The 14,931-nt window shown below is 37.5% G+C and overlaps 3 protein-coding genes and 1 pseudogene across 4 annotated transcripts; 2 read left to right on the forward strand and 2 right to left on the reverse strand.

Moving 5' to 3' along the window:
• Positions 1-131: 131 nt before the first annotated feature.
• Positions 132-5,021, reverse strand: LOC111304933 (protein transport protein SEC23 A-like). The gene is made up of 5 exons (XM_022901981.2): positions 3,850-5,021; positions 1,818-3,638; positions 1,060-1,176; positions 878-949; positions 132-729 (listed from the first exon to the last, which is right to left on the reverse strand). The coding sequence occupies exons 1-5, from the start codon at positions 4,327-4,329 to the stop codon at positions 592-594; spliced, it is 2,628 nt and encodes an 875-aa protein (XP_022757716.2). The 5' UTR covers positions 4,330-5,021; the 3' UTR covers positions 132-591.
• Positions 5,022-5,175: 154 nt separating this feature from the next.
• On the forward strand, positions 5,176-7,826 carry LOC111304935 (L-cysteine desulfhydrase pseudogene; annotated as a pseudogene). The gene is made up of 2 exons (XR_016331264.1): positions 5,176-6,813; positions 7,565-7,826. The product of XR_016331264.1 is annotated as an L-cysteine desulfhydrase pseudogene (transcript).
• A 411-nt stretch (positions 7,827-8,237) lies between these two features.
• Positions 8,238-9,796, reverse strand: LOC111304936 (diacylglycerol O-acyltransferase 3-like). The gene is made up of 2 exons (XM_022901983.2): positions 9,399-9,796; positions 8,238-9,177 (listed from the first exon to the last, which is right to left on the reverse strand). Exons 1-2 carry the CDS (start codon positions 9,756-9,758, stop codon positions 8,419-8,421), a joined length of 1,119 nt encoding a protein of 372 aa, XP_022757718.1. The 5' UTR covers positions 9,759-9,796; the 3' UTR covers positions 8,238-8,418.
• Positions 9,797-11,740: 1,944 nt separating this feature from the next.
• On the forward strand, positions 11,741-14,360 carry LOC111306012 (1-aminocyclopropane-1-carboxylate oxidase homolog 1-like). Its single transcript, XM_089750190.1, has 3 exons — positions 11,741-13,313; positions 13,371-13,698; positions 13,817-14,360. Exons 1-3 carry the CDS (start codon positions 12,493-12,495, stop codon positions 14,066-14,068), a joined length of 1,401 nt encoding a protein of 466 aa, XP_089606316.1. The 5' UTR covers positions 11,741-12,492; the 3' UTR covers positions 14,069-14,360.
• Positions 14,361-14,931: the final 571 nt, after the last annotated feature.

Here is a 14,931-nt window from a genome sequence, read left to right on the forward strand (position 1 = left end):
TTTTCTGTGAGTTGCAAAACGTAATTTAAATTGTTATAGTTTTAAAAAAGCATGTGAAAATCTTTTTTTTTTGTCCAAATTGTAATTTCACAATTCCAGTGGACCATCAACCTTAACCCAAAAAACGTAGCTGAGTTGAAGGAGAGATTTATATTTGACTCTTCTCAATGAACAAAAAAATTCAATTACAAGTCAAACCAAATGCTGAAACCACAGCTTGATTGCACCAAATAGAATTAGATGTTATCTCCTGGCTCACAAAGCCAAGGCAAAAGCTACAAAATCAGATTTCCTTGAATTGAACTCTTCTCCAAAGTAAACATGCTGCAGTGACTCTAGCAAAGCATTTTCAGCTAAGAAAGAGACAACAATGTTGAACTTAGGAATTACTACGAAGAATAGCTGTTGCTTTGAAGTTTAAAAGAGAGGGAAATTTTTATAGAAAAGAAAAAAAAATGATAAAAAGAAAAGATGAATGAGTTACACAGGGAGAAGAAGAAGAAGAAAGGTTCCAATAAATGATGGTTGGATGCAACTTTGTTGGTACTCCCTTTAGAGGAATTTTAACCGCAAAAAAAGGTAACACATCTCTTAGATTGGTTCTGGGGGCATTACGTTCAAACTCCGAATCCATTCACAGAAGCTGGGATCATCAAAGTGAATAAAACTGCTTTTCAATTTTGTCCGCTGTTCTATTGTCAGGGTTCGAAGCTGTGGAAATCTTGCTTCCTGCATCAGTATCACGAGGCAGTTATTTATTACTTAACTGTTTCCCAAATACATGTGGTTCTTCATTTTCCAGTAAAATACACGCAGAAACAAATAGACCTGTTAGGACTAAACGCTAAGAAGCCTTCCCATTATTTTTTTCTCTTACCTGCTCGTAAGGAGGATCCTTGTGTGCTGGTATCAGCCGAGAAACAAAATATCTAGCCTGAGAGCTCCCCTCCTGCAATAAAATCAGATCATTAGGTTCTTTTACGGTCAGATGGCTAAAAAAATAAAAACACAAGAACACACAGTTAATAGAATGTGCGGATCAATTAAGGGGAAAAGAACCTTGAATGCAAGAATCCGAGGCGCTGGAAATCGTAACTCTGTGAGCTCTTCTGCCAATGTTCTACAAGCAGCCAAAGCTGCTGCACTTCTTCCTTCATTGGCTGCAAGTTCAGCACCCTGAATCCAACAATTGACAGGAAGATGTTTAATACTGTACCCAGCAAAATAAATAAATAAACGTAATCCACCAGTCTCTAAAGACAATTCTAAACAATATAATCCACCGGTCTCTCTCAAAACACAAACATACCATCCAAACACATACAGAACAGATGGAAGAACAGTGAACAAGAAAATGCATACATCCAGGTTCAGATTGCCACAGTGTAAATATATAGAGATGTATGCTATGCAGAATTCCATTCACAAAGTGACAATGATATAAACATGTTAGATGGATGAGGTAGATGCAACCGCATTTACTTTGTGCATTTAGCAAGGCAAGAATAGCTTCTCAATTCCAATCCTTTTCTTCCCTCTACACCAGGCCAGCATTACTTTTCCACTGTGGCATGTTATCTGTACCACCAGGCCTGATGGTGTTCATGAAGAGCATAGGAACAAATGTTCTAAGGACTTTGCTTGCAGCTCGCCTTCAAACTACATACGTTATTGGATATATATTCAATCACAAAGCAAAAACTGGACCCTGTATAGCACACACATACATGCCAGACTCCATGGCTCAAAGATGACAACGTAAAGCAAATATAGCAGATAGAACATGACAAAGCTAAAAGATGGGTAAATTTACATACCAACCAAATGAAGACATCTGTACCATGGTCTAGAACAACAGCTGTATCAGACTGCATGGCAAGATCATAAGCAGGCAACTCTTCAAAAGCGCCTCCTTCCCGGTGCATCAGACAGCGCGGGGCAACCATGCGAAGTGAAAGATCAAAGGATGCATTCAAAAACAAATTCCGCAGTACAGACCTCTCATCCTCATGACCAACTATATTTCCTAACAGTGGGCCCCTCCTAAGATGGAATAGAAGCTCTGGTAGTAAAGAGATTTCCTTTGGGAACCGATAAAGCTTTGACTTCGGCACTTGAGACCCAAATTTTAAAGCAATGTCTTTAATTCTTTCATCAATTGTTGTCAGCATATCAATTGCATCAGAATTACTTTTTGCTTGCAAGAGACTCCTCTTGGCAATTAGGACTGCAGCCACCTCATCTTGAACACTTTGAAGATAAGCTGAAACACTATCCACAGTTGGCAATCTGATAGTAATCACTCTAGCTATATCAGCTTGATAAACATTTGAATATTGAATAGCAAATTGGAAAAATACGTAATCACTTTTGATGTCATGTGTATTCTCCATCGAAATTGAGAAGCATTGTGTTTCCTCAACACTAAGCATTTGAATACATAGAGAAATATCATTTTTAATGGTTTCATGGGTGTCTATATGTGCTTCTTCACAAGCACCCACAACCTGAGTAACAAGAATATCATCAGAACAGCGAATCTCTAACAAACCATGGGAACCAGCGGCCCTTGCAGATGCCCTTTGTAAGTTCACACCAAAGGCTTCACCAAAGTCATCATGAAGAACCAACACACCCCCTGAAGCTTTTGCAAGAGGCTGCAGCACAGGAACCCTTACAGGGCAAGTTCCAGCACAGAGAATGTCAACGACTATGTTATGTTGATGAGCCTTGCGACCAAGACGCTCCATCCATTTCAATGCTGTCTTTTCCTTATAAGGATAATTAGGGTGAGTATAAGAATGAGGGACAGATCCAGGGCCATAAGTATTCGGTCCACCAGCACACACAATGATTCTGCTATTACCACCTGGCCTTTTAACTACACCTCGAGACATATCAGCAGATGGTCCTTGAATAATAGCCAGAGCAACCTCAACTGCAGTACCCAAGCACCTATCTCTTGATGCTTCTGGAACATTCAACTTGTATGGCCTCAATGAAGAGAATATTAGGTGTGTCACCTCTTTTGAAGCATGCATTGGCGACAAGTATATACCAGTTCCATAAATCAATGCTTTCAAGGTCTCCTGAGTTGGTGAAGTGCCACCTGGAATCACATCAGCAGATGCTATGGATTCCTCTGAAAAGTCATAGACTGATACTGTGCGACCATACAAAATTATCCCAATTCTTATTGTTGGTGGCACTGAATCGACAAATGCATGCAGTGAGCTCTGCAAATGCTGAAGGTGTGGCTCATCTAAACATTCATCAATGACAAGAACAACCGGTGCAGATGTTCTCGAATCAGTAACTGGAACAAAACTTGATCTTTTATTCCCTGTTTGAATGAAATCAACCAAAGGTGATGCTAGCTCAGGAAAACTATGGAGCTCTTCCTTGCTTGATGCAATGTATTCACCTTCACTTCCATTTAGATTCCGGCAGATTACACATTGCCATTGGCCTGAGCCAATTAGTATGTTGGCATAAAGATTTGAATAAGCTCCACAATTATGGCATCGATGAGGATCACGTTGTATCACTTGAGGACCTGCTGACGTCTCCCTCCCAGGAGAAACCAATACCCCAAAACCTAAACTAGGTATGTTGGCTTGTTTCTTGTGTTTCAACACCTAATATACAAAATGGATGGAAGAGGAGGACAAATAAATTATAAATAGAAAAAGAGCATATAATTGCAAAGAGAAAGAGATCGTAAAATTTAATAATATGTGCATAATCATAAAATCTGAAAAAGAAATGAGTTCAATAGCAAAGTGTAGAAAATAGACCTATAAAAAATATTTCAGCTTTTCATTTCATCTCACAGAGAATGAAAGCTACCTTATGAGCTGAGAATAAAACGCATGGTGACTCTCCATCGGGCACAGATTCCTCTATAGCACTGGGAAGTTGCTGTTGCAGCTCAACTGACCCATTTGAAAATTGGAGAGGTGAAGATGTGGGCAAGGATGACCCAGATGAGAAAGCAACTGGCTGAGGAGTCGCAGGAGAGGTTCGGAAAGGCACAGCAGCAGGCCGGACTGGTGATGTAAATACAGGAGGGCCAGGGGGAGTACTCAGATGCGGAATAGGGCTTCCAGTTTTGACCCCATTTGCCGGTGATAGGATAGTAGGATTTTTTATTGAAGGGGAAGCGATCTGATCATGTTGTAAATTTGGCAGAGGAAATCTAGGTGCTCCAGGTGAGATTGTGGAAGGAGCAGGAGCAATTGAACTTTTATCAGGATTAGGCGAAGGATAACCCATCTGAGGAGTCATAGCCCTGGAGTATCCGGGAGAAGCTTGTGGCCGAGCAGCCATTGCAATTGAAAGCTTTCCTTGATTGAATATCAAGAACAGTGAAATACGGGGGCTAAAACAAGTAACGCAACCAAATTTCAGACCTTGACAGAGAATAACTGGATTAGGCTTTAAGCTTTTGCAGAGAACTTCAATGCAGTGTTCACCAGCAAAAGCCGAAAGAAAACCTTAAAACCCCATAAAACAAACAAAGAACAAAATTGGACTTTGAAGGAAACCCAATTCAAGATATCCGCCGCAAAAGCAAGAATTCAATCAAGATTCAAGAACCCCCAATGATTTCAACACAATTCACCATCCAGGATAAAAAAAAAAAAAAAAAGAAGAAGAAGAAGAAGAAGGAACTTGATCACTTAGCTCTTTATCTTCACCTCAATTCAAGCTTCAATACAATCCCTTCTTCCAAAATCCAAAATTTAAAAAAAAAAAAAAAAACCCCGGAATTAATCTAGGGTTTTTTATGTTTATAATAGAATTAAAGAAATTTCATACCTGATAAGAGAGGAAATAAGAAAGAAAGAAGAGTCTTTGAATTATCAAAGACTAGGAATCATAATATATATTTTTTTAACTCTCTCTCTTTCTTCGTCTCCGTGTTGGGTTTTCGACATGGGCGAGGCTTAGGCGAGGCCAGCATCAGAGGCACAGCCCATTGTTGTCAACCTACGGCAATGTTTTTTTGCACTGCTGGCTCGATCGCCTCTTTTGATTGGTCAACCGCTTTTGACAGCATAAACTATGACGTGTTCTTAACAGAAACAATTCCGCCTCTCTTTCCTACGTGTCAAATTCGAGCCCCCTGATTTTTATATTCCCGAAAAGGATATTCTCATAATCTAACGGTTATGTTAATAAACAAATTTTTAAAGGAAATTAAACGACACATTTCAAATTTTCCACTCCCACTCTGGCCCTGTTTACTATAAGTCCTTTTATTGCAAATAAAAACCAAAGAAGAAAAAGGAAAAAAAAAAAAAACCCAAATTGTTAAAATTAAACTCTGGAATTCGTGGTCTATGGGAACTATCTAGTTCTTGAAAACCATGCCGTCTTTCTTAACAAAACCCTAATTCCCTTTCATTTTCTTCCATTTGCTCCCTAGCTCGGCCTATGGAGCACGAAGACCCTCGGAACGGTGAGTCGACTCACCGCAGCTCCAAAAAGCTCAAAATTTCATCCAAGTTCATATTGGATCCCGAAATCAGAGACGAATTCTCTCACCACCAGCAACGTGTCACTCGAATCAACAATGGGAGTTTCGGTTGCTGCCCCGGTTAGGTTCTTGTGGCCCAACGCCAATGGCAGCTCCTGTTCCTCCTACAACCTGATGCTTTTTACTTTAATACCCTTCGAAACGGAATAACGGCGTCGCGGAAAATCATAAAGGACCTCATGAACGCCGAACATGTCGACGAGGTTTCCCTCGTCAATAATGCCACAACCGCCGCTGCCATCGTCCTCCAACAGATCGGCCGTAGTTTCGCCGAAGGAAAGTTAGACAAAAATGACACTGTTTTAATGCTCCATTGTGCGTTTCAAGCCGTTAAAAAATCAATCCAAGCGTACGTAACGAGAGCCGGCGGCGTCGTCATCGAGGTCCGGTTACCATTCCCAGTAAATTCAGAGGAAGAAATTATTTCCGAATTCAAAAAATCAATCGAGAAAGGAAAATCCCACGGTAGAAAGATAAGGTTAGCGATTATCGATCATATTACATCAATGTCATCAGTTGTTATTCCTGTAAAAGAATTAGTTAGGATTTGTTGAGCAGAAGGGATAGAGCAGGTTTTCGTAGACGCGGCTAACGCGATTGGGAGCGTGAAAGTAATCGCGTGAAGGTAGATGTTAAAGAAGTTGGAACTGATTTTTATGTTAGCAATTTACATAAATGGTTTTTTTGCCCGCCTTCTGTAGCATTTTTATATTGTAAAAAAACTCGTTTATCATTTGATGTGCATCACCCTGTTGTTTGACACGAGTATGGAAATGGATTGTCTATCGAAAGCGGCTGGATTGGGACTCGGGAATATAGTTCTCAGTTAGTGGTTCCCGATGTTTTAGAGTTTGTTAACCGGTTCGAAGGAGGGATTGATGGGATAATGAAGAGGAACCATGATGAAGTGGTGAAGATGGGGAAGATGTTGGCGGAGGCTTGGGGGACGAATCTAGGGTCGCCTCCAGAGATATGTGCAGGGATGATAATGGTTGGTTTGCCTTCGAGGTTGTGTCTTAATGGTGAGGAAGATGCGGTGAGGTTGAGGTCGCATTTGCGGGATTGTTATGAGGTTGAGGTTCCAATTTTTTTTCAGGTTTTGAAGGACGGGGAGGGTGGAGTTAGGGATAAAAATGGGTTTATTACAGGATATGCTAGAATTTCTCATCAGGTTTATAATACAATGGAGGATTATGAAAAATTTAGGGATGCTATTAATCAATTAGTTGAGGATGGGAAAACTTGCAAACTGCTTTGGATGGAATGAAGAGGTAAGGTTTTTTACTTTGTTTCCTGTTGGATTGTTTTTTGCAGTGTTTTCTGTTAAGCAACATTACTTGTTTGCTTAAGCTGATTGTTGTTACTCATTGTTAGTGTAAACATAGTTATATGCATTCCTGTAGAAAGAGAATCCTATGCACTAAATCTATTACTAGGAAAAACAACAATATTTCCTCAATGCTGCATTGTGGATCATATGTTTGTGAAATTTTACTGATTCTAATCAAATTGCATCGTGATGAATCTTCGTGTCTTGTTTATGAAACTGTTTAACCTGTCTAATCATTTAGAATCATTCCTTTGCCAAATTTTTCTTCATATCACAATACTAACAGAAGAATGGAATTAGATTAATGCTAGATAATACATATAAATATGAGTGCCATTTCTAAAAACTCGGTAGTGTACTGGTGGTGCTGATGCATTAATAGTCCTAGGAACAATTATTCATGAGAGGTGAGAAGGAGGGACAAAGGGGAGATGGGGCAATTCACGGGGACATAACCTGCTCTGTGGAATATACTATGCTTTAGGTGCAAATCATGCAATAGAACTTTAAACAAGAGTCCCTGATCACTTATGGATGCATTTGTTGATTTCATGTGCTTCAAGGTGTAATTTAGTGACGCTGCATGCCATCACGATTAAATATTTTGTGTGCGCTATGAAATTTACTCTAATTCTGAAGATTATGTGCCTCAATTTTCTTCTATTTACACACTTGGACGGGCGATCATAAAGATTGGAGCAGCATCCCATGGAATAACATCTGTCTTGCCAGCTTTCTGGTACATGCGGCTTCTCACAGTTTTTTAAGAACCAAAAAATGGGGGAAGGGCACCGCACAACAAATAGCTATATGTGCTTCTTAGAACTGCAAAAAGGTTTTGTAAGACTAAGAACCTTTGACCAATGTAGTCTGACACGTGCCTGGGGCTTTGTTCTATCAATCCCTGTAGTTAGACAATAAATCAATGAATGCCACCATTTTTTAAGCGGTTAATTTGCTGTCAGCTGAATTTGATCTTTTATATATCTCGTGTGTTTGAGTTTATGTGTGGTTGTAACCAGTATATCCTTTAGTTTATATGAATTTCATAAAGCAAGATTGTTTAAACATTTATCGAGGCACAGTCAATTTTCATATGTTATCCCCCCAAGACATTGTCATTGGTGAGGTTGTAGAATGTGCAACCATAATTGTGCCTTGATCTGCTCTATGGCATCAGGTACTCGTCTCCCCAGCCCGACATTTTACGTAAATCAGTTAGAGAGTCTAGGGGCTTTTTGCCAGTAATGCATTACCAAATATTTTAGCGATGACACTCGCCGATGAGCAATTTGATGAGCCTAGCATAGACGAGAAAGACGGCAGAAAGAATATGAAATTTGGCTCCAATTTAATCCAACAAAGTAAAAATCACAAGCTGCATTCACATTTCTCTTAAAAGTGAAAGATAAAACATTTACAATTACATTATCCGCTAAAGCCTGGAAATAAAGATAGTTTCTTGCATGCGAATATCAAATGTACTATATCCCATATTCACAGACAAAAAGACTGAAGACATCAGAAGATAATAAAACAAAAAGATTTAAAGACTCGAAGAGAGCATCAGACATTCATCATCTATGTCCTTGCCCAAAAGACTTGCAACGATCAGACCCACGTCTTGCAACCCAACACCAGTGCATGTAGGATTAATCCCAAGTCTAGCAGAGTCTTCATTGCTTCTTGCTTCAGTTCCACTTGGAGAATTCAAGACCCTTACATTTGGAGCGGTCTTGCACTTCCCCATACACTTGCAGGTAACAACAGTGCCCTCTGCACCAACCTTGCTCTCAAATTCTTCTAACAAAGCAGCAGCTCCCAGCTTCTTGCACTTTCCACCCATGCAGATTTCAATCTTCTTGGTGGATGCTCCTTCCACAAGGCTGTTACCGTGATCATCCTTGAAGCCATTTGAACTGCAACATTCGCCACCAAGTCCAGAGAAAGGTACTCGTATCCGAACTTGGGGGCTCGAATCTGAGTTTTCTAGTTCCATAATTGAGTTTTCTAACGTTGCTTCCCCTGTCACCGTTGGTGCTTCCATGTTTTGTGATGGTTTCCAAGCATTGTCACTTGGTATTTCTATGTCTTGCGATGGTTTTAAAGCATTTCTTCTCAGGGTTCTCGTGTCAAATACCTCTCCACATTCGCCGTCACTTGACTCTGGGGAAGAGAAAGATGTTGATTCTGATTTCTCCAAAGCCGCTTTGAGCTGGGCTCTTTCCTCTTTCAATTTTCTCTTAAACTCTTCTTGTTCTGATCTCAACTGTTGCAGTTGTGCCAGCAAAACGACGCTTGCTTCCTGCAATAACAAAACAACGTATAAACTTCCTATCCAATATATCATAAACATCCTAATTCCAATACAAAGAAAGGATCACAGTTTATCAGCACCAAAATTTGGTATAAAAAAAAAAAACTATTTATCAGGCAAAGACAACCGTATCAACCATCAAACCAATAAAAATAAAAGGTAGTGACAAAAGAAACGGAAAATTAATTTCTTACAGAAACCATGGTTACCTTAACTTCACCGATCAGACCAATCCCAATATCTTCTCCATCAACCATCTGGGAAAACATGGACAAGTCCTCGGACAATCTCTTAATAAACTTCAATTTCTTCTTAACTGTTTTAATCTCACAGCTCTTTTCCTTGTCTTTCTTGTTGGTAACACCACCAACCCTTGATATATAATACTGGGCATGCCCTGAATCAGAAAACTGACAACTCAACCTCCCGCAAGAATTAATCCTAGGCCTAACTGAAACCCTGGAATCTCCAACACCAAGATTCAACTCCCTGGAAAACCGACCACCAAAACCAACCCTAGTCGCCGGCAACCTTGAAACTGTCCTGTAAACAATACCAGAGGCCTCCATGGCGAATAAATCCGATGCTTTCGATTCCCCGTTAGCTTAAAGAAACAAGATGGGTTTGGAAGAAGCAAATATATGAACCAAGTATTCGTGTCCCTAACGGTTTCGGTTTCCTGGAAGGGAAGGAACTAGTACGCGTGGCTGGTTATTACTGGTTGGTTTAAAGCTAAAGCTGACGTGGAGGGTCATTGCCCTCGGCGGTGGCGCGCTCGTGAAGAATTCGGTTTGCCACGCTTTAATGAGTCTTTGACATGCGTTTCGGTTTAATATCAGCGGTGCGATAACATCATCCGAAAAGGACGGTTAGGATTTTGCCAGCTCAATCCTTTTACCGCCACGAGGCAATATGCTTTCCTCTTTGGTTGCCACATAAGCACAAGGCGAGCATTTCGTGTCCAGAAGACGTCCTGAGAAAGAGTAGAAAGCGACGGCCAAGGAAAATTGCCAACGCGTTTTCTACAGGATTATCCGAATTTCTCTTTTGCCCCGTGAATATCCGAATCTGAAACAACGATGAATTGATTACCCCTTTACGACTCGCAATAAGATAAAGCTGGATAAAGACTTATTATAATTGCTTCTAATATGATTGAAGTTTGAATTCGCTGTTGTCAATGTCAATTTTGGAGTGGTAGTTTTGAAATCCCTTTTCAGTATTATTAAACTAACGTTTTGTTTTAATATCTATAATCTTTTAATGGAAATTAAAAAGAAATTAGTTTGAGTGTTGGTTTTGAAATTGCTTTCAGTATTATTAAACCAACATTTTGTTATTAGTATCTATAATCTTTTAATGGAAATTAAAAAAAAAAAAATAGTTTGGTAACTAAGTCATGTTTTTCTTGTATATAATATACTATCTACTATTTAATTAGTTCATTAAGCTAAAATTTTCCTCTCTACTAGTAATTTGTTTGATAAGGTATCAAACACTTGCTGGAAGAGAAGAAGCTTCAATACTTGAGGGAGTTTTAAGTTACAGGTATCTTAATTTCATGATAGATCTTACACCGGTTAAGTAGTTATTTGTTATTTAAGAGGTTTTTAAGTATTTTACATCAGTTAAATGAGGTAAAATAGGCAGTTAGACAAGGTTAAATCAAAAAGTAGAAAAAACTATTGCTTTTTGCTGTGTATGTTTTTCCTCTTATTTCCTTTTTTTTTTAAATTTCTTTTATCTTTCTTTTTTAGGTTAGCTTTTATTTATTTATATCGTTTTAGTGGGTAACCTTTTATGTATTTCTTTGTTTTTTTTTTTTTTTGGGTTTTCTTTCATTACTTTTATGCTTTGTGGTGTTTTTATGAGTAATTTGATTTTCTTTTTTTTTTTTTTTTGTTAATCTTCTGGGACTGTATTGTGAAATTTATTTGTTTTAATCAATTCATTTTTTTTTTTTTTCAGATTCAGTGTTGTTGACACTTCTAGCACTCATCTTCACTCTTGAAATAGTAACTCTAAATCTTTATCAGGTTTGAGATAAATGCATGAAAAAAATGATTTTTTATTGGGTTAGTTTCCTAGGTTTTGAGTTTGATTTTTTTACTTTTATAATAAAAGGAAATAGTACGAAGTTCTTTTCCAATATATATATTTTTTAGACTTTTTTTATTTTTTTTAAATCGTCTAGGATTGTATTGTGAAATGTGTGTTTTAATCAATTCATTTTTTTTTTTAGATCCAGTGTTTTTTACATCATTTTTTTAAAAAGGTAATGAATTCAAACATTTTAAAATTGGATAAATTGAATTCACAAGCATAAAATGCTTGATCAATTGATCAATTGAATGATACATGTCATTTAATTAAGCTTTCAATTGGGGTTTGTTCTTAAAATTTGATAGTAACTTATATTGTATTCTTTGAGACAAATTTATTATAAATACATGAATATGTAATTGATATTGAATTTGCCTGGGACTCTGTTTTGGGGATTTAAAAAGGTTATTATTTTTCCACAAATTTTGGTTATTGGGGAATGTTATGATATTGAGGGAAATTTTCTATTTTTTCCTCTTAATTTTTCATATTGCCTTAAATTAGTGTCCATTCAAAAACCTTTTCTGGCTCTTATAGTTTTCCTTATTTTTACCTTAAATTGAACATTTTAGTTTGTTTAATATTTTAATATCAATCCAAATGATCATTGTTGCTAATGCATCTTTCTTTTTCATTAGCATCAAAATTATTTATATAAATGCTAACAAGCGATGCTTTGTGGTGTTCTAATCATATATTTTTAGCTTATTGTTATACAAGCTCCTAAGTTTATTATATGTTTGAAATTCTTTGTATTTGAATAATGAAGGTTGATATCATTATCGTTGAATTATTAAAATCAAAATTTTGATGTATTTACTTGAATTACAACTATGGTGATTGTTTAGATACTTAAGAGAGGAAGAAAGCTATCTTTATTTGCTAATATTATTTTCTCAAAATTTTCACATTTGTAATTGTGATGTGCCCTACTAATAGAATTCTTCATTGCTTTATATAATATAGTTAAAACATTCTTATTGCTCCTTTGCGTCACCTACTATGGTCTTCTACTCTTCTTTTTCTAATTTGAATTACTTTGGTTTGAGTTTGCATTTCATATTTAGTCACTGCTAAATCCCTTTTTGCTTATCATGAAAATAGTTTTCAGAGCTCCAAAACGCATCTTCTTTTGTAATTAAACTATTTTATAAATCAAACATTTGTGATATAAAATTACTATGTTTCTGGATTTTGCTAATGTTTGTCTCCAAATTATCCGCTGCAAAGCGCGGGCATCGTCTAGTCTTGATGAAAAAAGACCTGTGGTTGATGTGCACGGCAGGTAGCTTCATGAATTCACAAATTTCACATACAGTTTCTTTAGATTTTTCTCTGGTCACTTTCACTTTTTGTTGTCATCCCAAAACTCTTCTTTCCCCCTCTATTTATTTTAATTGCCTTGATTGTCAGTTACCAAGATTGCAAGATTGTGTTGAGCAAAGAGGCAACCTAACAAAACAAGAAAAGAAAATGGTGGTAGCCAACACAGGTGAGGTCCAGACTACATCGAAACCTGAATATGATAGAGCAAGTGAAGTTAAAGCTTTTGATGACACAAAAGCTGGTGTCAAAGGACTTGTGGATGATGGAGTTACTGAGGTTCCTCGAATGTTTCATCAACCACGGGATAAGTTTGAGAAAACCTCAGTTCCAGGCGGCACCCAGTTTACTATTCCTGTTGTAGACCTTGAAGGAGTGAAGGAGAATCCAATTACTAGGAAGGAGATTGTCTGCGAAGTCCGTAATGCATCAAAGCAATGGGGATTTTTTCAAGTTATTAACCATGGAATTCCAATGAGTGTTCTAGAGGAGATGAAGGATCGTGTACGTAGGTTTTTCGAACAAGATGCTGAAGTCAAAAAACAGTACTACACTCGTGATAATATGAAAAAAGTGGTCTACAATTGCAATTTTGATCTGCATACTGCCCCAGCAGCTAACTGGAGAGATTCTATTTTTTGCAGTATGGCTCCTAATCCTCCTAAGCTGGAAGAGTTGCCTGAACCATTCAGGTATATGTTAGGGTAAAAGTAAACCTAAAAGAAAATTAACTCTCACTCACCCGCATAATTTAGCTGCGGGGATATAATGGTGGAGTACTCAAGCCAATTAATGAGTTTGGGTTGTTTGCTCTTTGAGTTATTATCAGAAGCTCTTGGATTGAATCCTGACCACCTGCTGAAGCTAGATTGTGCAAAGGGTCTAGGTCTGCTGTGCCATTACTATCCGGCATGTCCACAGCCAGAATTGACTCTAGGTGCTAGCAAACATGCTGACAGTGACTTCCTCACGGTGCTTCTACAAGACCATATTGGTGGCCTCCAAGTTCTTCATGAAAATCAGTGGGTTGATGTACCTCCAACTCCTGGGGCTTTGGTAGTTAACATTGGAGATCTGTTACAGGCAAGCCTGATAGATTTCTGTTACTAGAAATTAGTATGGCGAGTGCATTACAAAGTCAACAATCAGCTTCATAACTATGCAAGTGATCGATTTATTTTGTGTTTGTTTGTTTTTTCAGCTTATATCAAATGACAATCTTATAAGCGTGGAGCATAGAGTGCTGGTGAATTGTATAGGACCTAGAATATCAGTGGCATGCTTTTTCATAACAGCTTTTCAGCCAAACCCAATATTATATGGACCTATTAAGGAGTTGTTATCAGAAGAAAATCCAGCAAAATACAGGGAAACTACTGTGATAGAATATCTTATCCACTTCAATGAAAAAGGCCTTGATGGAACTTCTGCCCTGCAACATTTCAGGCTATGAAATAGCCCCGCGAAGACAAAAGGAGCATTTGCATAATCGATAGTTTGTGATGGAATACTTTGGCACTTCTCTGTAATATTTCTGATCATGTATAACTAGAATTAGAATATGGAAGTGATGGTTATATATCCCATCTATAAACTTATGGAAGTGATGGTTATATGTCCTATCTATAAACATAAGTATTATTGATTGTTGAATTAGTGTCTTTCCGCTTTGGCCATTGAAACTATTGTTCCAGGAATCTGGAAAGCTTGAAAATACAACCTTGACAGATACAGAAACGAATAACTGCATCAGATAATTAAAAAAAATCTGAATTTTACTAATGAATATCCGTCAATCATTTAGCTATTAAAGAATGAGATAATGATCATTTGCACTCTCAATTTTCACCTTTTAATCTCACTTATGCATCTCAATGCCATTCATTTTTGTTAACTAATAAAATATTTCACTATAATTTAATAATCATTAATAACATTAACCTTATTTTGTTAACTAATAAAATTTTTTTACCCGTATAGTCGGTCTATCAAATCTTGTAGTATAAAGTAATTTCTTTTATTTTTTTGTTGAAACAATGTTTTACTCGTTTTTAACTTTTTATAATCGCTAATATAAAAAAAAAAATTGTAATCGCTATAATTAAAATCAAGCAACATAAGCAAGGCCTGCAAGGCTCAACAGAAGCTGCCTTGACCGGGAGATTTCAAGACGAAACGAGAGCCAAGTCCAGATTTCTTTGGGCTAACTAGCCCAAAATAGATCATGATTTCAGGAGGCCAAAGGTGAAAACGATTCTGTGGTATCCAAATCACCGGAAGCCAATTCTAATTGCCTATAGTATTGCGCCACGTATC

The sequence above is a fragment of the Durio zibethinus genome, chromosome 21, assembly GCF_047325235.1.
Source record: "Durio zibethinus cultivar Kanyao isolate XHJ-2024 chromosome 21, ASM4732523v1, whole genome shotgun sequence".
NCBI lineage: Eukaryota > Viridiplantae > Streptophyta > Magnoliopsida > Malvales > Malvaceae > Durio > Durio zibethinus.

Excerpts from the sequence above, each read along its gene's own strand:
- LOC111304933 (XM_022901981.2), bottom strand. The coding sequence starts at position 4,329 with ATGGCTGCTCGGCCACAAGCTTCTCCCGGATACTCCAGGGCTATGACT. Across the intron at positions 3,639-3,849 it reads TTTTATTCTCAGCTCATAAG|GTGTTGAAACACAAGAAACA; the intron begins GTAGCTTTCATT and ends TTTGTATATTAG. Across the intron at positions 730-877 it reads AGGATCCTCCTTACGAGCAG|GAAGCAAGATTTCCACAGCT; the intron begins GTAAGAGAAAAA and ends ATACTGATGCAG.
- LOC111304936 (XM_022901983.2), bottom strand. The coding sequence starts at position 9,758 with ATGGAGGCCTCTGGTATTGTTTACAGGACAGTTTCAAGGTTGCCGGCG. Across the intron at positions 9,178-9,398 it reads GTCTGATCGGTGAAGTTAAG|GAAGCAAGCGTCGTTTTGCT; the intron begins GTAACCATGGTT and ends TTGTTATTGCAG.
- LOC111306012 (XM_089750190.1), top strand. The coding sequence starts at position 12,493 with ATGTTTGTCTCCAAATTATCCGCTGCAAAGCGCGGGCATCGTCTAGTC. Across the intron at positions 13,314-13,370 it reads CCTGAACCATTCAGGTATAT|CTGCGGGGATATAATGGTGG; the intron begins GTTAGGGTAAAA and ends CGCATAATTTAG. Across the intron at positions 13,699-13,816 it reads ACATTGGAGATCTGTTACAG|CTTATATCAAATGACAATCT; the intron begins GCAAGCCTGATA and ends TTGTTTTTTCAG.